We start from the raw sequence: 24,816 nt of genomic DNA, 5'->3' as shown, positions 1-24,816 counted from the left end.
TTTTCCAAACCTTCTTTGCTGTGATTGGTCCAATTGGTCTGATTTTTATGTCATTATGCCTGTAATGCCTGATAAAACCGTGTTTGTGAGCACAGTGCTGCTTTGTGTACAGCGCTACTGGAGAAACCGCTATTTTAATCGCTCCAAAAGCGGCACCCAGTTGCAAAGAATGAACTAGCATTTTTAACCAGACCGATGGGTAAAGACCAACAAGTGGGCAGACAATGTGCTAAAGTATAATGTTAACATCAGCATGAAATGACCTGGGATTCACTTAAAAAAAAACGCTTATTTCAGTAATTCAGTCTTGATTCAGCTTTGCCAAAGGAATCACATATTTAAAATGAAAAAATGTTAAATATACCAAATATTATACAACTATTTTAATTGTACTTTCATTGTAAACACAAAAATTTGTGTATTTATTTCAAATAAATTTCAAATGTTTTGATCAAATAAATGCAGCCTTGGTGAGCATAAGACATTTGTTTTTAAAATAAAATCAAAATCTTACTTTTAAACCTTTAAATAGTGGTGCATGAAGAGAAGTGAAAGAAACAAAAAGTGTGACGATGAAAGTGAATGAAACACAATGTGACCGTTCCATCGCCGTTGACTTTGCATCAGGCTGTGTAATCTCAAACTCTCACACTCCAGTACCAAAGCTCACTTATTGGCAATGCATCACATCTATGATAGGTCTGTCAAAGGCCATTAGCCCAGGAGCTGCCAACTGCTCTCTCTCCCTCTCCCTCTCCCTCTGTGTGAAAGCACTGTGCACTTCAATCGATAGGGCTCGCAGGACACATTATGGCAGTGAAGGTGTGATGGTCGCAGCGGGAAAGATTCCATTTATTTCTCCTTTTCTTTTTCTGTCTCTTTAACTCTCTTGGCAAAGTTTTCATTTGTTCCAAGGCTGAGAAAAAACAGCAGCAGATTTACTAAAGACTAGCGAAAAACCATAAAAAAACCATAAAAAAACAGATGGCAAGTTAATACAGTCTTAATTATGATAAGTGCCTTATTCAAGTAGAATAAGACTTAATTAACGTATATATATATATATATATATATATATATATATATATATATATATATATATATATATATATATATATATATATAGAATAGTCCTCTACCATCAGTCCTCACCATAAAATTATGAAGAGACGATGATTTTTGTACAGAAAGAAAACAAAAATCATTTCGTTCAAGAAAATGTTCATTTTGGTGAGGAGTAACCCTTTAATTATCCTAATAATGATATACAATAGAAACAGTTCATACTACAATTTTAACGAACACTGCAAAGAAACGCAAATTTGCTAGAAATCACTTGTGGAATCTTAAACTTATTTTTTGCTGATCAACAACAAAATGTCTAAAGGAAGCCGTAATGCAGAAGTCATCTAAAACTCGCATACAGCACTACAGCGAGAAGACGTCTCTAAACTGCTCTGAGGTTCAAGCAGACACGTCTAATGACGACACTGGTGCGTGTATGAGATCAGTGAGCACGTCTTCAATCTCATTTGCACTCAGTCTTTCACACGTCTCTGAAAAACTGTTGCCTCTTCATGCTTCATCTCCCGTAGGCACAGCGAGGCAGAATAAGATGGAGAGCGAGCAGACGAGTGAGTCACTGTGAGACAGATGAATGCGTCTTACTAAAGCCACAATCAGAACTGATTTCAGCCCCTCACATCAAGCGCTCTTCCCAGCTGGTGGCCGCCAAGACCATTTCTGTTCATCTATGTGCAAATGAGCGGCGGGTCTGGCGCAGTATGCCAATCGCATCCCACGGGCTCGCTTTCGTTGAGTCGAAGCTGAGAAAGAGGAAAGCCGGAGGAACGAGAGAGTCCTGAGCACAGTGTGAGCGAGCGGCATGACTGTATTAATCAAAAGGAGGGGCGCAGAGGTCGGCCCAGTTACCCAGGATCTCTCTCACGCCTATAAAGATCGAGAGACGCTGGTAATCTCGCAGCGTCCGGCTGAAGAGGAGTCGGCTGGAAATGATAGAGCCAAGGTGCTGAGAGAGAGAGTATATTGAAAGGAGATAATTGCTAGGCCACAGATGTCATCGCATTTACATAATGTTAACTAGAAGGACCTGGAGTTCTCTACAGGAAACAACGGCAGGTCTCTCTGCACGGGACAGCTGGCAATTTAATGTGCGGAGTGGAACTGATGAGATTGAGATGATTGAGATTGATTTGATCCTAGGAAGTGACCTTACCTGTTCCCGCTCGAAAATATCCCGCAAATGCTCCAAGCCCAAACTCTTCAGGAACTGACTGATGTTCATATCCAGAATTGTAACTATAGAGGAAAAATACATCATGCCTCATATTATTATTCTTCTACATTTACAGCCTAATTACATTTAGCGATGTGACTAAATGTAATTTTACAACCTGATTAATCTGGAAATTGTTTTTACTGTTTTTGTTAAGATTAAAAGGAGTATCTTTCCATTATTTTCTAAACCAAAATGTTGTTTTATGTCATGCACTCTATCGTTCTCAAACAATGTGCAAACTGAATATTCTAAATGCAAAAAGAAAAGCCTACATAAACCCAGTTTACACTCTTTTCACATTAAAAAATACTAAATAATAGTACTAGATAATAACACAAAACACAGTATGAAAAAAGATATTGATGAAATATGATTACAAATACTACTAAATATTAATAACCATATGTAGTTTTTTTTTCTACTTTAATATTTTTCTAACTACTACTATTTTTAACTACTAACAGGTTCTGCCAAGTACTGTGACTGTAATTTGTTTCTTATGAATGTATTTTGTTATAATCCCATTACAGTTACTTTTCTTACAAATGATGCAAGCATTCCAACTTGCATCATTTCTCAAAAAAACGTTTAAAACTAATATTTTACATCCAACAACAGATTTGATCAAGAACTGAATAGATATTGCAGCGCCACTTCCAAAAAAACGTTATGTGAGATAATGACACATCACGATCTACTCACTTTCTCCCTCCTTCCTCTCTGATGCAGTAGCCCCATCAGCAGGGCCTGAGGCTCCAGGTACGGCAAGTTCTGTCAAGGGCCCGGCCAGATTGTCTATGCTGCTGGCAGCGGACAGACAGGAAGGGGTAGATGTCGGTGAGATGACAGAGGCGCTGACCACCGTAGCCTGGGGCTTGAAACAACTAGGCAACGCTTCAGGGGGCATGGCATCAATCAGCAGCGCCCGGATATCATCAGCCTGGAAATCAATAGGAAAAGAAGTAAGTAAATGTACAGAAAAAAAATCAATAGTAGTTTAAGAATTCTGTGTATGATCAGTTTTAAATACGACAAGATTAATGTAATATTTATGTTAGAGTACCACCCCACATGGGCGAGAGGATAAATTAGAAAGTAGTAGTAAACAGCATTAGTTTCTTCTTCTTGGTCTAGAATTGGACAATAAAAGCTGAGAACAGCTGTGTCATTAGCACCTGGCATGAACACGGCCACTGGAGCCCAATTACTAAAGGTTACGGCAGATTTAGCATTTGCTTCGCACAAGCCTGAACACAGGGGATGTGGGTTTAAACACCTCAGCTTATGTGTTTAGAAGATAAATGTCCCAATTTCTCTGGATAGTCTATGCCACCTGAACCATAAGAGACCTTACACCCAGAACAAACGGTCTTGCAGAGCATGAAACTTTAATAGAAGGCGGGTTTAAAATGGGCAACGTCTGTATATATTGAAATCTGTAAACAGTATACCGTCGCCAGGTCCAGCGGCGTCTGTCCCTCCTGGTTTTTCATGGTGGGGTCGGCTCCATGGGCCAGCAGCAGAGCGCAGAGCTGTGTGCGGCCCTTCTGCGCAGCCTCATGGAGGGGTGTGAAGGCCCATTTATCAGTGGCATTTACACAGGTGTTATACTTGATCAGCAGGGCCGCAATGTCCACATGCTAGAAGACAAGACAGAGGCTTATTACTGACAAAATTATTCCACAACCTGCAATCTTCAAAGCTCGGATGTTAATCAAAAAAAAAAAAAAAAATCACACTTCAGACGCTAACCGTCACTATCACTAAGTGATATCTTTAGCAGTTCATACAACCTGTAATGCCATACGATAGCTTGGTGTAAACGTAAACGACCAAAAAAAAAAGTTGCTATTCACCGAAAATGTTGACATTTGCCCTAGCTTTAACTTGGCAAGTGAGTAAGAAGCAACATTCCCTTTGTGAATCAATTCTAAATTACATGTTCATTATTTTGGGCTAATACAATTCTCTGTTTCAAATCACTGGTGGCAGAAGTTAAATGATTAGAGAGAAAAATTATCAATAATTACAGCATTTTGAATTGGCTTTTGTTTTCAAACTTAAAAAAAATAATGAATACACAGTTTTTTTTTGTCATTTTAAATGCGTTTGCCTTTTTTATGTACTATATATGTTTAATAAATGTTTTTAATTAGCAATTTGAGTTAGCTGCCAAAGCAAACAGATATTTCATCTAATATCCATTATATTATTAACAATTTTTTTTTTTTTTTTTTTTTTTAGTTTTGGTTAACAATAATAACACTAAGCGTGACACCATGAGCATGCATAAATGACGACAATATGTTGATTTTCAGGTACCTCTTTAAAAGGCATATAAGAACCATTCTCATTAGCAATAGAGAGCGCAGGGCAAAACAAGCCTGGTTTCTGGCCAACTCTTGAGTTGTCCTGAGCCGCCCTCCCATCAGCAGCGGTGACTGTATAGAACTGCGATCAGCTGGCTGTGTTTGCTGAACGCTGACAGCCTCTACACAAACAGGCCGCATATGAACAGAGGGAGGCGCACTCAAGGTCAGCCAGCATCGGCCGGCCGCCAGCTCTCCTCCAGCCAATCAGCAAAGCTTGGGCAACTTGCCACTTCGATCAGGGCCAATCAAAAATCTCACATCTCCCGTCACAGAGGTCCTGTTACTTGGACGGCAACAGAGAGCGTATGCGAGGATAGTCTAGGGCCGGAGTCTGGCTAGTTCTGATCCAACATGTTTATGTAACCGCAATCTGCTTCTATCCATCTGCATGGTCTAATCACATCCCTGTAGACCTCCAGAGGGCAGAGACGCTGATAAATACCTCCAACTACCATCACCTGAAATGGGTTTCCCTGAATTCGCTTGATTTGATTTCCAGAAAGAGTCAAATCCTGTATTAGAAGCGTTCTATGCCACGTGGATTAAACCTCATCTGGGTTGCGGCTTGCAAGCGGCATCATCTCGGCAGCTGGGTTGCTCGAGAGTGGAAACGCAAGTGAAACCACCTGAAAGAATCATGAGCCGCAGCGACGCATTAAAAGTGCATAAGCCAAGGTTCTGTTAGCAGAACAAACAGATATGTCCAAACACTTTTTTTTGCATGCAGTCATACACTGACTTTCACAGGAAGTGAAAACAAAGTGCTGTATCAAAGCACGGAGGGGTTCAGGTGAAGGTTTACACTTGTTCAGAGATAAAAAAAAGCCCCTTGTTTCGTTTCGGAAGCAAATACATGGATTATTCAGGGTCTACATCTGTTTGTGTGTGTCTGAGGTACCCACAGCACCGCTTCCTGCCAGACCTGACATGACACCGGAGGCATGACATGTGTCGGCTTAACAGATGTCTGCATGTAGTCCCAGTCTCAGTGAAATATTCCTTTTTAATCAGCAACCGCACTCACCCCATACGAGGCAGCGTTGTGGAGGGGAATAAGGCCACCTTTGTCCTGCGCGTTGACGTCCGCCCCGTGCTCAAGTAAATACTCCGCTACCTCCAGATTGTTATAGCCAGCTGCGGAGAAAAGGATGCAGAGAAAATGTAAATCCATCTGCCCACGAACCATCTGGTATCAAGCACACGCACCAATCCGTTTCACAAGTACATTTAAGAGTGCTTTCAAAACTTTGGAAACTGGAAGAAAAAAAGAAAAGGGGATTTTCTGCTGCAGCACACCACAACTTAAAACTATTGTACGATAATAAAGTAACCACACTGTGGAGTTCCTTTAATAATAGCCATAAATTATAAAGTGGTTATCAGGAGTGTGCAATTGAGAATTATTACAAACTTGAACAGCGTGAAATTAATTTATATGAGGGTGAAGATCACATTTACATCTAAATGATAATGAATCTACATGGAACTCAACTCAAACCCCATATCATCTTTTTTTTTTTTTTTTTTTTCAGGCAGATTTACTGAATAGAATTATTAATGGTTCCTAAAATCAGATTGCTCATCTTGGGTGCCTTACGCTGCCACAGCTTTTACTTTGGTATCATCATCTCAGTGAAATTTCATCTATTTCCCTTTTCAAAACAGAATTAAACTCTCTTTAATCAGTGTTACTAAAATCTTACTCCTCGTTACTCCTAGTAATTGCAATTATATTTATTGCTTGGTGCAAAGAGGAAGCTTTTTTTTTTTGGTTGTTCCGGCTCAAAGAATCACTCAATCTGGCAGTCAACCTTTAGCACTGAACAAGCCGTCGCTGACCTTTACCCAAAAAGACCAGTACACTATTTTCAGCTTAAACTGTCTTCTTTGGTTCCTTTAACTCTCTTTCTCACTCCAGATGTACATGACTGCCTACAGGACCATCACTAATTAGAGCCCTCATCATTACAGGCTGTAGCCCTCTAATAATGCGCAAACCCAGCTTTGAGAAGCGCACTAATGAGAACACGCTCTCACATGTACACACTTCACCACGTGTGCCACGCTCATCAAATGCTTCCTGCAGGTTCTTCTCCATAAAATACAAGCATTTTTAGCATTGTTTCTCACTTCCTTCTCACGAATGTGTCTTCTGGTTGCGCTGCACTGTTTACCTCTTAAAGCAGATTTACTCTCATTAACGCCATGATAAGCGTTAAGATTATATTGAATAAAAAAAAAAAAAATAATAACAGTGTCACTGGTGTTATGATTCGCATAGTGTCGACAGCCGTTTTCCAAACATGAGAAAAAGTGCAGACTGCATTAGCTAAATAAGCTCGTTTCGTTCAGTTTTGAGGTAATTACTGGACATATTTCATTTTATGGTTAAATAAAAAGCCATTTTATTTTTTTTTAATATATATATTACAGTAATATTGTGTTACTTAATAAGCAGTGTTGGGAAGGTTGCTTTGAAAATGTATCAGGTTACATATTACAAATGAATATAATAATAGTTAACTAATAAATTAATTGAAGTAGTTACACAAATTGTTAAGTAATGTAACTTATTACATGTGATTACTTTTCTAAATTTTATAAGCCAGGCAGGGTTAACTTTACAGTAGTACTCAACCCTGATTACAGTCAGATTTTCAAAATCATTCCTCATTTGAATCAGGATTCTAATAATCATATCAAAAAATTAAGCATATGCATAAACTCAAATAAAAGAGTTATCAAATATGCACGTGCCCTTCTGTTTCCAAAACATTCCTGAAACGTTAATGTGTCGTATTTTAAAGCAGCCAATGCAATTTGGGAAAGAAATCTTCATAAAAATATTCAGATGTAATCCCTTCGTAGATCATTAACATTTTCATAAATAACTAATTTATTTCATACTTTATTGCCCTCAGCAACTGCAAATGTGATTAGTTGCATTTATTTTGTAATTAAATTACGTAATTCTGTTCCATGTAACCAGTTACTCCAACACTGTTTATGTTTAATCAGTGAGTAGACATCTGACCTCAGTTCCCCTAAGCAGCCTTAAAAATAACATTTCATTAAAAAAATGCACAGAAAAGCATCAGTACTGTAATGTCTGAGATCCGGCAACGTCAGTCAGAACGAATGAATTCGTCTCACGATTCTCCTCGCAGGCAAACGGCAGGCGAGTGGCGTGTTCTCCAGGCAGGGGTCACAACCACCACGTTAGTCACAGCCCATTGCTTTCTGGTGGAAATAGCCAATGTGCGCTAGCTGGAGTAAAATCATGTGTCTATATCTCTGCCTGATGGTTAGGGCTGTCTCCCACCTGCTGCTGGCCTGGCCTAGCAAGATAAGTGGACTGACCAGAGCGCTCACTCCATCTGTTCAGTGACATTTGCTGATCTGTGCTGTTCTGCGCGCAGTGTGAGTCCTGCTCTGAGTCACTGGCATGGCTGGAGTGTTGTGCAAATGATGATCTCCTATTCTGAACTCAAATCTAATAATGTATTAGAAATAAACTGCCACTCTTGTAAAAAAAAAAAAAAAAAAAAAAAAAAAAAAAAAAAAAATTATAAATAAATGTATTTATATATTATTCTTGTGTGTGTGTGTGTGTGTTTGTGTGTATATATTTACATATAACAGTCCTCTTTTACATTCCAGTTTATTCTAGAATGACAACAATTATCATCATCATGTTAGATATATATTATTATTATTATTATTATTATTACTTAAATTAATTTGCTACATGCCTCCAAAAATGACAGATGCAATTATATATCATTTATAATAGTCACACGCTGTAAACAACGCAGCTGCGATTTCATGTTTATTGTAAAATAAGAACAACGGCAAAATAATAATATGCTCGGATTTTTTCCAATATTTTCTATAATATAAAATACTAAATATTAAATAAAACGTATTTCTGAATAAGTCACAAATAAGAATTTTATTACAAATGTCTTCTGTTGAGCTACTTACAGTTGAACTGAACTTCATAATTTCATAGTTTCATAATTAACTTTACACCGTTATTGAAGCAAATCTGAATAAATACTAAGCTTATTTGAGTTGAATGACACTATCGTCTTTTCAGTGCTGCTTTAAAGCAATTGAACTTGTATTATATTAGAAAACCCTTGCATCAATGATTCTGTTACTTCCCAGTTTGCTTTGAATCTGTATTGTTTAAAGTTGACTCGATCAGTTTTTTTTCCCATAGCTACAAAGTAAGTGCAAGTGAACGACTCCGGAAAACGTTTATGTTCCGAAACATATTCTCACAAACATAAGAACACCCGTGAATAAGAGGGGAAGGCTCACATTAAGAGATTATTCTGAAAAAGACTTTATCGGGGACATGAGCCATACGGAGAATATTGTTGTGCATGTAAATGTCTGTTACGGTACGAACCGTGTGGAAGTCTTAGACAGATTTAATATTTGGCAAGGAAGCCTTTGAATCCCTGCCTGGAAGCCAGGCTTACACAGTGCTCAGAAAGGGATGAGAGCCAAGATTTAATTCAACATGTCCCCCTTTCTTTCCTTCTGGGTTTCCTCGCCTCACCTCTGGGGTGGGATGATATCTCACACGCTGCTTCAATGCTTTTGTAGAAATGCAATTCTCTGGATGGCGGTACAGCTTGATTTTTCCATTTGAAAGAGAGAAGTGCTCGCGTTTCTATGTTGAAAGCGATGGCTCGGAAGGCCGCAGAATGATTTTTCATTACCTGCCAGGTGCAGCGGAGTCGAGTTGCGTCCCTGTGTGTCTCTGCAGTTGATGTTCTCCAAGCTGCACAGTTTCTGGACCCGCGCCAGGCAGCCTTTTTTGGCGGCATCCAAAAGCGCTGCATCTCCTCTCAGCAAGTCCTGGATATCTGTGTCTCCCTCCTTCACCATGTCCAATGGAGTGTTTCCGTCCCGATTCTTCTTGGTGGGGTCTGCTCCATGCTGAAAGAGATAAGGACACTGAGCGCAGATCCACACAGAAGCCTGGAGCCTGACTTAGCACAGTTTGAGAACCTCATCTACGATCTCTCTGAGGATTTATTCATCAAATGATCAGTGTTCGGTAGTCTTTTTTTTGAGATTTCACTAAACAAACACATAAAGTATATATAAATACAAGGTAGGTAGATAAATACATAGATAGACAGACAGTTAGATAGATGATTAATTAACATCCAATTAAACGTTTTCGTTTACATTATATATGTCTGTAGTGTGTATATATTTATTATGCATATATGAATGCACACATATATTTAAGAAACATGTTATGCTTACACATTTTAAATATTAATATATATAATATCATGATAACAAATATATAGCTACATGGAAATATTTTCAAAAAATATATACGGTATGTGTGTGTCTTTATATATACATAATAAAAATGCAAATATACAAACATATCATATACATAAAAACCTTTTTTGGATGTGATTAATCATGATTAATTATTTTACAGCACTAAAGTATATACAAGTACTTTTTAAAAAAATATATATCGTATGCGTGTGTATTTATACATACATCAATATACAGCATGCACATATTATTAGAACAATCACAGTTTGATATATTTCAATATTTTAAATGTCACAAAAATATGTTTTTTTATGTTTTAAATAATGTTTACTTTTAAGAAAACTCTTTTGATTAAATTGCATCCTATTTGTAGCCTAATAGATCCAAGAGAATTGATTTAAATACCCACCAAATGAATTATTACTGAATTTATTTCAAATCAAAATCACATCAAATCTAAGACTTTGCGAGAACATCTGAATCAGAAAATCATTGCCTTCAAAACCAGTTTCAGATTCAGTGGATGAGAAAAGAACATTTCTTTTCTTCGGTTCCTACCAAAGCCAACCTCAGCAAGTTCCACTTCAGGAAACAAAGTGACATGTTTGTTTGAAGTCTAATGTGAATATTCTTTACAGCTCTGAAGCTGAACCTCTCTGTGACAGTAACCCGAGGTACGATGAAAGCAGACAGCATTAAAACCGACGTCTGCTCAACAGCAATAAACCTGAAGCCCCTGTAGCGGTTCACACTGCATTTAAAAACTTTACAGAGTGATAAAAACCATTAACAACTCCAGGCTGTCAGACGTCTAGAAAGAGATATCTTTTGAATTAACAAGTATGCTGAGCGACGCGAGGAGGTCGGCGTTGAGCCAGCAGGAGAAGTGACGACAGTACCTTCAAAAGCAGTTTGCAGATCTCGTATTTGCCTTTGGCCGCCGCCTCGTGCAGCGGAGTGAACTTCCAGAGGTCGGCCACGTTGACGGACGCTCCGTGTCTGACCAGCAGCTCTGCCACTTCGTAATGGCCGTACGAGCAGGCGTTATGCAGCGGCACCAAACCTCTGCCAACAGACGGCAAATTCCAGATAAAAAAGTTACGAGAAGGTTAAAGTTTATCTCCTGGTGCTGCTAACTCATGCGCTGACTGTTAATGAGGTTCTCCCCGCGACCGAGAGAGAGTTTCTGAGCAGGAAAAGGGAGAAATCTCACCCTTTGTCTTTGGCGTGGACGTCGGCGCCGTGGTGAAGGAGATACTCAACCACAGCCACGCGATTGTAGCCGGCGGCAAAGTGGAGCGGAGTGGAGTGACGACCCTCCAGGTCTCGACAGTTCACATTCTGAGGGGAGCAAAGCTGCTGTGGAAGACAAAATGAAACTACATTAAACCGAATGCTTGATTTGAGTGTTTAAATACATCCAAGAATTAATTTCATTTGATCTGCTTTTATAGGCCAGAATTACGGCAAGCGTTAGTTGGGATTCTGATTAATTGCCTGACAAAAGTCTAATTGGTGCTCTGATCTAATTACTTTTACGCATAATGAGGCTTTCAGATAATGAGGATCTGATCGCATCAAAGGCATCCATCCATTCAGACATTTTTATCATCTGTTTTTAAATCACTTCAGGCTTATATTACCAGTCGAAAAGTTTGAGGATATGAGCTTTTGATCTAAAGACGTGTAGAGTAACACAACTTATATTTACATTAATCATCATTTTTTTAACTGTATAACATTCATTTGAATTATTTTTCTATATTAATAAAACATCTTAAATTTAATTTTACATATGTACGTAAACATTTTTCAAAAAATGTTAATTTCTATATTACATTTCAAAAAGTGATAGAGTGAAATATTATAAAAAAATGTAAAATAACAGTTTCTAGTTTAAGTGGTTTATATTCTAAAATGTAATTTATTCCTGTGATGATAAAGCTGAATTCTCAGCAGCCATTATTGCAGTCTTCTGTATCGCATAAACCTTCAGAAATCATTCTAACATGCTGACTCTGTTTTCACAAAATATTTCTTCTTCTTATCAATGCTGAAAACATTTGTGCTGGTAATATTTTATCAAAACATTTTGTATCACTTGCTTTACTGTCACTTTTGAACAATTTGGAGTGTCCCTGTGTCCTGAAAAATATAATTCAGAAAGCATAATAAACATTCTCTCTCTCTCTCTCTCTCTCTCTCAAAATAATTAATTATATAAATGAATAAATGACCACAATTGTTTGAATGATAGTGTATAGTATAAAAAAAAGGTGAAAGTGAAAGTAACCGGATCCTGCGGTTTTTGTGCATGCTGGCTCAGCATTTCTTTCACACACACAGAGACACACACACACACACACACACACACACACACACAAAGGTGAGGTCTTCTTACATCTACTCAAGGTCGTGAGTATGGAATAAAACACAAGAACTGCAAGCTGTATCCTTGAAACTTTCACTGTCTTTGATAAAACACTAAACTCATTTTTGTTCCAGACCATTCAAAACTGCAAATATATTTTCATTTCCATGTAACCTGGAGCTGATATGTAGCATTACACTAATGAAAACAGTTGTAAAGATTATTACAAGCATCCTAAATGAAAGAAAGAACAATTTCATGTTATATCTAGTCTGAAACCAAATTAAGGTGCCTCTCACCTTCACAGTGTCCAAGTCTCCTGCTTTTGCTGCTTCTAAGAGTCTATAATCCACATCTGAATTCCTCACTGGAATGTTTTCTACCAGACACGAGAATAAATTAATGTGAATTTACATAACACTTAAACCATAACATCAAAGCCTAAATCAACAATCCCAAAGCCCAAATTCAGTCTGTACCATTTAGGATCTGCTGTACAGCTTCATTGCCCATCTGTGCGGCTGTGAAGCCCTGCAGGGAGACGATGGCGGGGTCCGCTCCATAACTTAGCAGTAGCCTGCATGTCTGCAAGTGGCCCGCCAGAGCCGCACGGTGCAACGCCGTCTGACCCAGCGTGTCAACAGCATTCATCTATAAACAAACACACACACGAAAAAAAAAAAAAAAAAAAGATGGAAAGGAAGTTAGCAGACTGAAATCTCCTCCTCCTCACTGATCAGTGAAGAGCACATCTGAACGCAGCCCACAGAGCAAGACTGAGCTGTAAGCAAACTTGGCCTCTTTTGAAATGAACACAAATATGAATTAATCAGACAAGCCCCTGGGAAACTTCCACGCTCCTTCAAAGAATATCAACACTGCACAGCGAAGAAAGAAAGGGACCTACTGCGTAAATGTGTACGTGTGGCGCGATTACGGTTCATTATTCTGTCTAAAACTTGCTACTTTTTCTTTTTTTTAAAAACTCAAACTCTCAGCAAAATCATGCTTTACTGGAAATGAAAAATGCACATGATACAGTTCTCCACATCAAACGCATAATGGCTTTGTTCACTCTACAACCAACTCTGATTTGTTTTAAAATGACTGATAACAACACATCGGTGAAAGGATGCAGAAGTATGCTGAATGTTAAAAATGTTCTTCACAAATAAGCTTGCAGGATCTCACATAGTCTTATTGAGGTATTCTCCATCTTGGGATTCACATTCTGTTTTTTATGCTCACATTTTCAGTCAAAATTGGCATTTTATTGCATTTTGGACTAAAATGACTACGGTCTAAATGTTTCTGAAACCATACTACACATATATATTTATGCTTAAATGATTAACAGCAAATTTAATAATAATAATCTTTAAAAAAAAAACTATTTAAATAAACACTGTTTAATTACGTTTTCCATAAACATATTAGGCAAAACAACTGTTTTCAATATTTTAACACAGACAATAATAAGAAATGTTTCTTGAGCGGCATATCAGAATATTAGTAGGAATTCTGAAGGATCATGTGACAAGATCAAGTCTGGTTTAATGAGAGCAGAAAATTCAGCTTTGAATCATAGGAATGAATAATATTCTAAATTGAATTAAAATAAAAAAATGCTATTTAAATGCTTTATTTTAAATTGCAAAAATATTTACCGTTTTTACTGTATTTTTGAGCAAATAAATGCCGCCTTATTAAAAAGAGACATTCAATCTTTCACTCTTTCAAAAACATTTCTAACTTTTACTGACCTAAAACTTTTGAACAGTAGTGTACAAATGTGACCTGTTTCCTGTTCAGACAGAAAAACTGCTAAACCATTTCCAGTCATACAGTCGATCCCAAAAACATATTTTCCTGTCAATTTGAACAAAGCTAAACATATCAGTCTATATCTTCGTCATATAAGCGGCTCCCGCTGTCAGCTGATTTTCTCAGAAACCGTGTTTACTATAGACAGCTTTATTCTTCATGCTTCCTGGTCTTCTTATTAACACAATGCTTCTGCACCATCTGTTTACTGCTTCACACGTGGTCTGTAAACACACACTAGCTACAATGGCCTCTTGTCTTTGAACCTCCAGCCTGACTAATTATCCAGTCCATTAATGTCACTTAAGTCAGGCCGCTGAAGTTTGGCAGCGAGCTAGGTCGCAACACCAGTTAACGATCGGATGCGTTTCCGAGGGGTCGTACTGCAACAGATGGACGCTGGCTGATGATTGAATGATGGAATTCGGGTTATGGTGGGTCGGCCTCTGTTTATGCAGAAGATGTGGGATGCGAGCTCAAGGGAGGTCGGCTTTGAAAATCAAGCTGCTCCGTGCAGCATAAAAGAGCCACATGGCATCAATGAAGAGGACCTCTAGATAATACAACCTTGCGTGAAAGTAGGACAGGCAAGTTTGATGAACGGGGAGGCCCTTTAGATACACTCTCGGCTCAAACAAAGACGGCAGACGGTGGATGAGATTATTTACAGGAGTATCGGCTCCCTTGGTCTCTCCGCTGAAGAATAGCTGATCAGCCCTGATGCTCTCAGCCAAGGCTGTAGCTGAATGCCTGATCAGTTAGTCGATGCTTATCTGATTTGGCTCTCTGAAAGAGCTCCATTGATTTGGAAGTCTTTTACCCCTCTCTGCTCTGGAGAGGTAATGACATGACTGATGTAGCTCGTAAACGTCCTCCAGTTTCTCTGACACAGTCCAGCTGTGAGACCGAGGCAGCAGGCTCTTTACCTATTCACTTTCACCAGAAAACTTTTGACACTTCCTTTAAAAGTGCAAGATTTATGTTAAGTTTTACAGAAACAGAGCTGGCTCGCCACAGAGGGCTTTAAAAGAAGACGATAAATACAGATTAATACAGTAAAAACAATAGCACTTTTTTCCTGTGAAGGCAAAGCTCCATTTTCTGCCATTACTTCAGTTTTCATTATCACATGTCTACATAAGCTGATTTCTTATTATCATCATCATCACAGTGAAAAAATAGTCACCGTTTAATATTTTTGTGGAAACCATAGCATTTTTCATCCTTTATGAACAGTATTTCTTTGTAACAGAATTAATTTGAAACATTATGAATGCCTTTATCTAAACAATTTAACACACCCTTGCTGAAAACAAGCATCATTTACTGACCCCACACTTTTAAATGGTAGAGAATATTTAGAATGCATTTAAATTCCTCAGCAGTCTGTTGTGAAATGAGGTCATGTCAGACTATATCAGAAAAACAAATAAGAATCAAAATAGTTTTAGGCAATACAATTCTCGAAAGAGCTTAGAACCTTTTCATGTTTTCAAATTTATTTCATCTAGCATCTGTGCTGTCTTCATTATCTTTTCTAAACCAGTAGTTTGGATTTATTTTGTCTGTGAGGGATGTCAAATGTGTGTCTGTGTTAAAAAAAAAAAAAAGTAGAAGGCAACTTTCCTGTACACACACCAAAGCAATATATCATTAATTATGGAAAACAATAAATCAAACAAATTAAGTTTTTATCCTTGTGCATATCTGACAAAACAACTTGAATCGATTGCCAGATTTGCTCTGATGTTTTGCATAATTTGTGTGTGCTTTTATGCAGTTTCATCTGCATTAATGGAAGAATGCAAATGCTACAGAAAAAATAACAGAAACAAACATCCTAAAATTCTAGCGATTCCAAAATGTTTTAAGAAATAAAAAATGTGTACAAAAAAATGATTAATTTCTCTAGTGTTTAGATTTGAAGTGAGAGACCAATCTGCTAAAGTGAACGGCGTGATGAATGTTTTGGCAGTTAATTGGGAAGATGTTAGCATATAAACACTTCCATACTGATGATGAGCTCTTCCATCTCAAAGCCAATTATCTTAACCAATGATAAGCAGGCAAATTACTCTGACAAAAAAAAAAAAAAAAAAAAAAGTGTTGGCAATGCTCATTCTTCATTCTTTTCCTCAGCACACAACAGTAGATGTGACAAAAATACTGCTCCACTGAACTGATTTTTCTCAGCTCAGGTGAGAAAAGGCAAAAAACAATGCTGTGGTTTCGTAGAACGGCCATATTGTACACATGTAGTGTTTTATATTGCCACTTACGATGTCAGTCAATGGTTCTAGCACCAAAACCAATCATAAGCTATTTTTAACTGTCCAATTTCCTCCCTCTCACTGACCTGATCTGTTGTTACACGGCAAGAGAAAAAAATTTTCTCCAAAAAGTCTTTATTATCCACATAAAAAAAATAACAGAATACAGGTTTGCAGTGTATAAATTAATCAATTTTTCACTACGCTATCCCTTTAAGGCAGACTATACAGTGAGAGCTGGATGGTGAAGAGAAGTGTCAGGTGTGTAAATGTGTGTGTGTATGTGTGAGTCGCAGCTCTGTGGGCACTCGAGAGCACATGCAGGTATGTGGTGCCTGCTGATGCAGGAGCAGCTGTGTACCTTCGCCCCATGTTTCTGCAGAACCTCCATGATGTCATTGTGCGCCCGTTCTGCTGCCACATGGAGAGGAGTCATGAAACTGCATAGAAAAGAAAGAGATGGGAAAGAAAGACAGACCTTAGCATCGATCAAAACCGTTTGCCATTCGATAAACACATGACAGGCCCATTCACTCACTCCTTGTTCTTCTCATTGACATTGGCTCCCTTCCGTAACAGCAGTTCAGTGACCTGTTTTCGTTTTGGGTGAGGTGAGGTGACAGCACAGTGCTGAAACACGAAACGGAGGCCTTGTAAGTGTCACAGTTCATTGCAAATTTTGACTTTTAGCTAACAACATACGCTGTCACTGCATGGAAGAGAGCAGGACGGATAACCTGTTTAAGCCTGTCATTAATTACTCACACGCGTTGTTCCAAACCCGTAAGACCTTTATTCATCTTCGGAACACAAATTAAGATATTTTTGAAGAAATTGGAGATCTATCTGACCCTCCGTAGACAGCAACACAACTGAAACGATCCAGGTCCAAAAACATACATCGATAAAACAGTCCATGTGGCATCAGTGGCTTAACTTCAGTTTCGCAGTGCTACGAGAATACTTGATTTTGCGCAAAGAAAACAAAAATAACTATTTACTCAATTATTCTTTTGCCCTGAGTGACGTCTTCTGCCATTTTGAGAGAGTACTTAAAAAACATATTTGACATTACATTTTAGATTACATTTTAGAGAGCATCACAACACATATGCACAGGGAAAAAGAATGGTTGAGTGAATTATGTTATTTTGGTTTTGTATGCGCCAAAAAAGTCGCAAAACTGAAGTTGAGCCACTGATGTCACATGGACTGTTTTACCAATGTTTGTACTACGTTTCGGGAGCTGAGAACATTTCATTTGTGTTGCTGTCTATGGAGGGAACGCATTTAAAATATCTTAATTTGTGTTCTGAAGATGAACAAAGGTCTTACGAGTAATTATTGACAGAACTACATTTTTGGGTGAACCATCCCTTTAAGGGAGAAACAACTAAATCATACAGGTACGGAAGGGCATGAAGGGGAGTAAATGATGACAGGAATTTTATTTTTTCACTATCCCTTTAACATCTGCTTTCAACCCGATGTCTCAGCTGGTGAGCTTTGAAGTGAATCAGCAGGGGCTCACCAGTGCCGTTTCGTGTGTCTGTGGGTGCTTGAAGTTGATGATCTCCAAAGCTAGGGTCTTCTTCACCTTGGTCATGTCTGCTTCCCGCGCTGCCTGAAGAAGAGAGTGGCCCTTAAACTCGTCTGCACCGGAGGAAAAAAAAAAAGAATATTTAGAGAGGTGATGCAAGACGCTCTGACATAAGCCTTTGGTAGACATAATTCATCAAGACAAAGCGTGAAGAAAGTAAATGAAGCTTCACAGCTACAATGCAATCTGGCAATACGGCAGCAAAAATTTGAGTTAGAATATCTAAAACGTATGACCGAATCGTCTGACCTTATCGAATGAATTTTGTGCATTCAATTTGTTATGCTTCTGCTCATAAGAACAGCAAAGAGGGAACATTATTCCATTTACATGAGAGCTGGTTTACTGAATGAGGACGGTTGGGATTCGGCCAAAAATATTTGTCATGTTGATATGTAACAAAACATTGCAATTACAACAACTAGATGATCTCTGCCAAAAGTTATTCCGCAAAAAACACTGTAAAAAAAATCTTTAGCCAATCTTAAAATTAATATCCATTATAACGTTAAAATGTGTAACTTAAAACAATGTGTCAAAACAATTCAATTTATTTTGTAATTAACGTTTCAATCATTACTTTAATATTATAATATTTACTATTAAGTAGTTTCAGACAAATTTGTTAAAACTGTTTTAAAAGCGTCAAGTTTTGCATATCGCCAAACACACAAAACAGGACTACAGATATATACATGTATATTATGATATTTAACTGAAAACTAAATATTGTACTTTTCTAATTAATTTCTATAATATATTATCTATTTTTTAAGTATAGAAATATTACATCATATTTTTTTGTTAACTAGACACTATCAAAAGTTAATATTACAACAAGAGTTTGCATTCTAAAATACTGGCAGCAAAAGCTCAAAAACAAATTCTACATAAAAGGAAAATCTTTACACAGCAAATTGTGTAAAGTTTCAGTCAAAACTACATCACTCCACCCCACACTGGGAGAAGCCAGATGGAGAATTCACAGGCAAAATATATAACGACGTCGCCTGCCAACCTCATCAGCAGACTGGAGCTCAGCCTCCACTGCGCTTGAATAATGCAGAACGAGAATATTGTATGTTTAAAGGCGTCTTTCTCTAAACCTTGATGTGTCTGTCTCAGTGCCAGCGAGAATGTGGCAGGAACAATCACAGCCAAGTCATGTCTATCTCACTTACACTTGCAAAGTGAACAAGCAGGTTGAGTTTTTGGGGCTTTGATGCCACTTATGCTGAGCAATGGTGGAATAACCCGGTATGTTGCATTTAATTCACTCTTAAGCAATAAGTAACAAATCTGCTGTATAAGGCAGTATATGCTATATAAACTCACATGTGAGCCTCTCTTTGAGTTCTGGGGTCGGGGCCATGTCCACCGCGCTCTTCCCATGGCAGTTGACCAACGTGGGGTCGGCTCCGTGACTCAACAGCAGGGAACAGACCTCCACGCGATTCTTGGAGGCAGCCTCGTGCAAAGGGGTGAACTGCCAGAGGTCCATGGCATTAACGCACGCCCCATGCTACAAAAAAAAACATTCAGGGTGAGATCACACGGAAAGGATGGCGCCAACTCTGTCGGACCATATTCATTTTCGAATACATTGAGAACATTATGCGGTTTCGCTTGAGCAGTTAGAGCAGTTTCAGCATAGATTAAGAATTTCTATCTATTAGGGAGTCTGCTATGCCCCAGAAGCACTGAGGGAAAAGAATATCGAACACATTTTTAGAAAATGGCAGTTTTCCAAAACGGAGACATCAACTTGCACTCAGAGGCAAGGAGTAAACGGTTCAAAACGATTAAATAGATAGATCTTCTAAAACTCTTTAGATTCCATATGTATCGTCAAATGCTAAATAAAACATTAGACAAGAAGTTAATGCTCTTTCAAACATAAAAACCAGTAACATCCGATGTGACATGTCTTAATTTGCAAATTTTAAATATAAGGTGAACATGAATGATACTTGAGAGGATTTTCAGTCTTTTCCCTACCAAAGATCTAATGAATATCTCTGAAGCTTGACAGAAACTGGTCACCATTCACTTTCTTTGTGAAACACATTCTGCTAAATTTTTCCTTTTGTGTTTCATGACACGAGGGTGAATGAGAAAATCTATTTTGAGTCAATTATCCTTTTAAAACAGAGAGAAATTCTTTTGAGCTGCAAATAAGAGCAGGGAAACCAAAGCTCCAGAGGAAGTTAGGAACATCAAGATAACGTCAGGTGTTCACAATGCATCTGTGTACGATAAGAGGGTTCTTAATTGTCTTTCTGATAATTTAATCGGCACATTTAATCAAATATAATGATTGAGGGGGCTTAAGGAGATCTGGGAAGCTACTGATATTGTGATAAGCTCTCCTGAGGCCGAGAATGCTCCGTTCTGCTGTGTATCAAACTCCAAACATTGTTGTAGAGACAGATTGGCCACTCTGCAGGGCTCTGTTGACACACTGAGCATGGGAGAACACACCGTGAGCATAGTGTTCCATATAACAGCTTTGTAAATAAAAGGAAGCTGGGCTTAAAGGCCATACTCTGTGGAACTTCAGGCACAGTGGGGAGTTGTGTTTGCAGTATAACAGAGTGAACCCTGACAAGACATGCACTGTAGATTGAAACTGTATCCAGGACAGACACTGAATTTGTCATTAAACAATTCTAAATCTATAATATAATAGTTTATAAATAATTCCAAAATAATTCAGAATCACTAATCATTCTCTCCACAGCGATTCCCAAAACACTGCATAGTGTGGACATTTTTAAATGTATATTAGATGGAGCAGGATTTTGAATCAATGCTTCATTGAGTTGTGCATGGTTAGGACAAGCTGGAAACAGTGTTGTTTGTCTTCCACACAGGTCAGACTAAATTATGCATGCACACCCATACAGGTTTCTGTCCTTACCTTTAGCAGTAGCTCTGTGACCTCGTAGTGTCCATATGAGCAGGCATTGTGTAGAGGAACAAGACCACTAAAAATTGCAAGAACCAAACAAACACACAAAATCATTTACACCCAAAATGTGTTTTTCCTTTAAGTGATATATGAACAAAGGAAGGCTAACGAAGAAGGGTGAAAAAAGTGAAATAGCTCATAAAGAGAGTAAAGTAAAGAACAATTGAGACATAAGTAGATATACCCTTTATCTTTAGCGTGAACATCAGCGCCATGTTGCAGGAGAAGCTGTACTATTCGGACTCTGTTGTATCCGGCAGCCAGGTGCAATGGAGTAGACTACATAGAAAGAAAGGAGGAAACCGTAATGACAAAACTGTAAGACGTACTCTATTGTATGGGTCAGTACGATTTGTATGTGTTTATTATGGAATAAATTACATTTTAAACAAAAAGCAGTTATTTTGTATTTTAATAATATTTCACGATGTTACGGGTAATTATAAATGTCGATAAAAATGCAACCTTGGTGGCCCTAAGTAAATATCATTCTATTGAGAAAAAAAAAAATCTTGCTGACTCAAACATGCAAGCAGTTACGTACACAGATCCAAAGCCATCATAACATCGCACCCCTCTGTAAAACGGTGTCAAAACCCACCTTTTTCTTCATATCTTAGCGTAGCCTTTTTTTCTAAAATCGGGCTGCCTAGGGACCAATGGAGATCTTGGTTTGTCGAACATGTGAGGAAAAACTCATAGCGGGGTTCCTCTCCTCTAGAACGAGCAAGGTTCATGACTGAATTCTGAATTTTGCCATAAGGAAGTCACTCTTCATTGCAGCTCTGAGGCTTGTAAACCCGCCTGACAATCTAAATCTGCACAAGTCTTACCGTCTTACTGAGAATGATATAGAGTTTAAGTATTGAAATACAGGCTAACATAAAAATGAAGGTATTCAACACCATGTATCTATGTACCGCAGCACACAGCGGGGTATAGCAACAGTTCCCTCAGCACAGCATGATAGTTGCAAAAACTCACATCACCCGCATTCTGATGATTGTTTGACGAACGGTATTTGTTACGAGAGCTAATTAAAGACAGCAGCTGATATTTGTTTCAAGCCAACAAAAACTAAACAAGAAGGGAATTTAAAATTAAAAGGCAGTCTGACAGCCCAAAATATTAAACAGTTCAAATGAGAAGCTAATCAAATTCTTAACTTTCAGACATCAAGTAATTCATGCATTCTGCATTCATAAACAAAACACAAACAAAAAAAAAAATTCGACAAGCCAGTCGAAAACAATCAAACGATACGAGGATCAGGTGGCACAAACAAAATCAAATCCCAATAAAAGTCCCCAATGAAATGCGACAAGGCACATTGTTGTAAACCATTACAGCGACGTATTGATGCGAGCAAAGCACAATGCGCAAACTCCATGTGTTCCCGCACAGTCTCCCGCGTAAGCACGGATCATTCACCATACGGCTGAAAATGCGCAAAACAATGAGAAATCAATCTAGATGAAATCGGAAAACTTTGAATTATGCCCTTCAATCGCAAAATAATGCTAACAATATGCAGTGATGAGCTTTCGAAGCAATGCACACCAGGGTGTTTGAAGTTGTAAAAGACATTAAACAAACTGAGCGAATATGCGAATGGTGGGGTGGAAGGTGCGGCAGAGGTATATTTAAGCTCACTTATCAAGCAGGTGGTGCACTAAGCATCTTCTTTAGGACAGTTTTTTTTCACACCAGGGTTTACCCTCAAACACTTCCACCCCAATCCACTGCATTCGCAAAGCTGCAGTGTGTGAACAAAAGAACAAAAATGGCCACATTGTGAAAAATCAAACATGGGGAAAAAAAATCTAACAAATTAAAATGATTGCAATCAAGCTTAAACTTAAACAAAAAGTTAAACTTACCAGCAATTTCTGAGATGTCGACTAAGAGACAATGTCGCCAGAATGACAAATCAAAACAAACAAAAACAAATAATGACATAACGACAGCGTAACGTAATTCTGGCACACCCTGTAACAACTTCTTGTCTTTTGTCCTCTAACATTACTTGGGACACTGGTACAAGCACGATGTGCATTGGCAGCACTGCATTGTGACAGAGACTGAAATGACATGATTTCAACACAAAGAGGATATGCGAACAGAGCAAGCAGTCCATCATTCTTTTTACTCTCCAGGGAGTTACAGCTGAGTAGACAGAAGAGTTGGTACTGATTCAGTGGCACTCAACCAAAACTCATTTCAGGCAGCTGTGACAGATCGCACATGTGCTGCCGGTTTACATGATTCATCCTGTGGCAGGACACTGTGGTCTGCTGACGTGTTTTGATTGTCCACTGAATTTATATTATCAGTTCCAAAAGCACCTTTCTTTTTTTTTAAGGTTGGGGGCTTTGTTCACTGAAACAAAGCAAAAGGAAAAAGAGACTATTTGTTTTCATTAAAACATAAAAAAACATTTTGTCTCAAACTTTATTAATATTAGTGTTCAAAGTACATGCAAGTTGGTACTTCTATTCCTAGTAGTTTACCATTAAAAACTTTACGCTTATCATCTGTTAACCAATGTCTGTAAACTAGTTAATTCTAAGCTTCAATGAACAAGACAATTTTCCTAAGACCATAAATGTAAATCTGACCCATTTTAAATGATAAATAAGAACACACACCTATTTAATTTCTATACCAGTCCGCTTCAAATTGGGATTACTTGCATGAATAAATCTAAACAAAACCCAGTTTCTATTCTACGAAAGATTATCTTCTCAATCTTATTTGGCACCACAGTTCTACAACAGTATCAAGGTCATCCTCAGACTATAAGGAATTAATCTGTCATTATAGCAACATTTTAACTACTTTCCAAAGTACAGTACATTTAAAATAACAGTAAATAAAAGACTGCCCAAGACAGAGCCTTGTGGAACACCTAGTTCATTTTACCTTGGAGGAAGTTTTCATTTGAGGATTTTCTTAACCTGAATCTTGCATATGTAACGAATCATGAGGCTGGATCACCATGGCGACACAGTCATACAGTAGCCATGGCTACACTCAATCACTTTGGCCCCTCCTGCCAATCTGTCTGCCCTACCCAAAGCAAACAGGACTAACAGGAAAGACACATCCAGCAGAGAGCACACATTCTTTTATGCTCTCTGCAAAACAAAAAGTAAAAGACAAAACCGTTTAACCGTAGGCTATTAAATCTGCTGCTTGCACAGATATTTCATCAATTTCTTTAAGAGCCCGACAAACCAGCCGAATTGTCGTCTCACTCGAGAGCTGTTCCTATTGAATCATTTAAGATGAATGTGTTGCCTGAAGATGTACAGCTGGAACTATTTCCCCCTGCACACTCCAGATCTTAACATTATGACACTGTTTAAAATGGGTGGAATGCTAAAATGAGCTTTTGCTTTGTTTTAAGGGAGTTTGCAAATAATGAAACTCAAAAGTACCCTCGGTGCATTTGGCTCCGTCTCATAATGTTTTTCTGGTGTCAATTCAGATGGCTTCAAACAGAAAGCGACAGTAAAGGTATTTGGCAGCGTTGACCTTTTGCCAGCAGACCCTGAAGCGTGAGAGTGAGACGCGCAGTGCAGGTCATTCAAATGAAAAAGCGTTTGGGTTAGTCTGCCCATTCAAATATAGGATGCCAAATAAGACAAATCACTGCACACTGAAGTTGGCACCACCAAAATTGAGCCACTCAATTGTTTTTTTGTGCAAATGTTTCCCCATTACACACATTGTGAGGGTTTGTGATAAGGAGAGGAACAGTGTGAACTTGCAAACTAAATTAAAATCTCTG

At 38.2% G+C, this 24,816-nt stretch overlaps 1 protein-coding gene across 3 annotated transcripts in view; it reads right to left on the bottom strand.

The window, feature by feature from the left end:
* Positions 1–24,816, bottom strand: part of tnksa (tankyrase, TRF1-interacting ankyrin-related ADP-ribose polymerase a) — an 80,463-nt gene that overhangs the window by 5,073 nt on the left and 50,574 nt on the right. For all 3 annotated transcript variants that reach the window (XR_006247485.1, XR_006247486.1, XM_043221444.1), the window contains 15 exons: positions 21,208–21,302; positions 20,973–21,039; positions 19,388–19,574; positions 17,984–18,105; positions 16,991–17,082; positions 16,814–16,892; positions 12,838–13,009; positions 12,658–12,737; positions 11,201–11,346; positions 10,887–11,052; positions 9,405–9,624; positions 5,696–5,805; positions 3,751–3,939; positions 3,002–3,239; positions 2,237–2,319 (listed from right to left, as the gene is read on the bottom strand). Coding sequence is in view for 1 of the 3 variants with exons in the window: in XM_043221444.1 (XP_043077379.1) it covers positions 2,237–2,319; positions 3,002–3,239; positions 3,751–3,939; positions 5,696–5,805; positions 9,405–9,624; positions 10,887–11,052; positions 11,201–11,346; positions 12,658–12,737; positions 12,838–13,009; positions 16,814–16,892; positions 16,991–17,082; positions 17,984–18,105; positions 19,388–19,574; positions 20,973–21,039; positions 21,208–21,302 (2,046 nt within the window). In the remaining 2 variants the exon portion in view is untranslated. The remainder of the gene's footprint in view (positions 1–2,236; positions 2,320–3,001; positions 3,240–3,750; positions 3,940–5,695; positions 5,806–9,404; positions 9,625–10,886; positions 11,053–11,200; positions 11,347–12,657; positions 12,738–12,837; positions 13,010–16,813; positions 16,893–16,990; positions 17,083–17,983; positions 18,106–19,387; positions 19,575–20,972; positions 21,040–21,207; positions 21,303–24,816) is intronic.

Source organism: Puntigrus tetrazona, chromosome 21 (genome assembly GCF_018831695.1).
Source record: "Puntigrus tetrazona isolate hp1 chromosome 21, ASM1883169v1, whole genome shotgun sequence".
Classification (NCBI taxonomy): domain Eukaryota; kingdom Metazoa; phylum Chordata; class Actinopteri; order Cypriniformes; family Cyprinidae; genus Puntigrus; species Puntigrus tetrazona.
The sequence above is the reverse complement of the archived record's forward strand: the minus strand, read 5'-3'. Positions and strand labels throughout refer to the sequence as shown.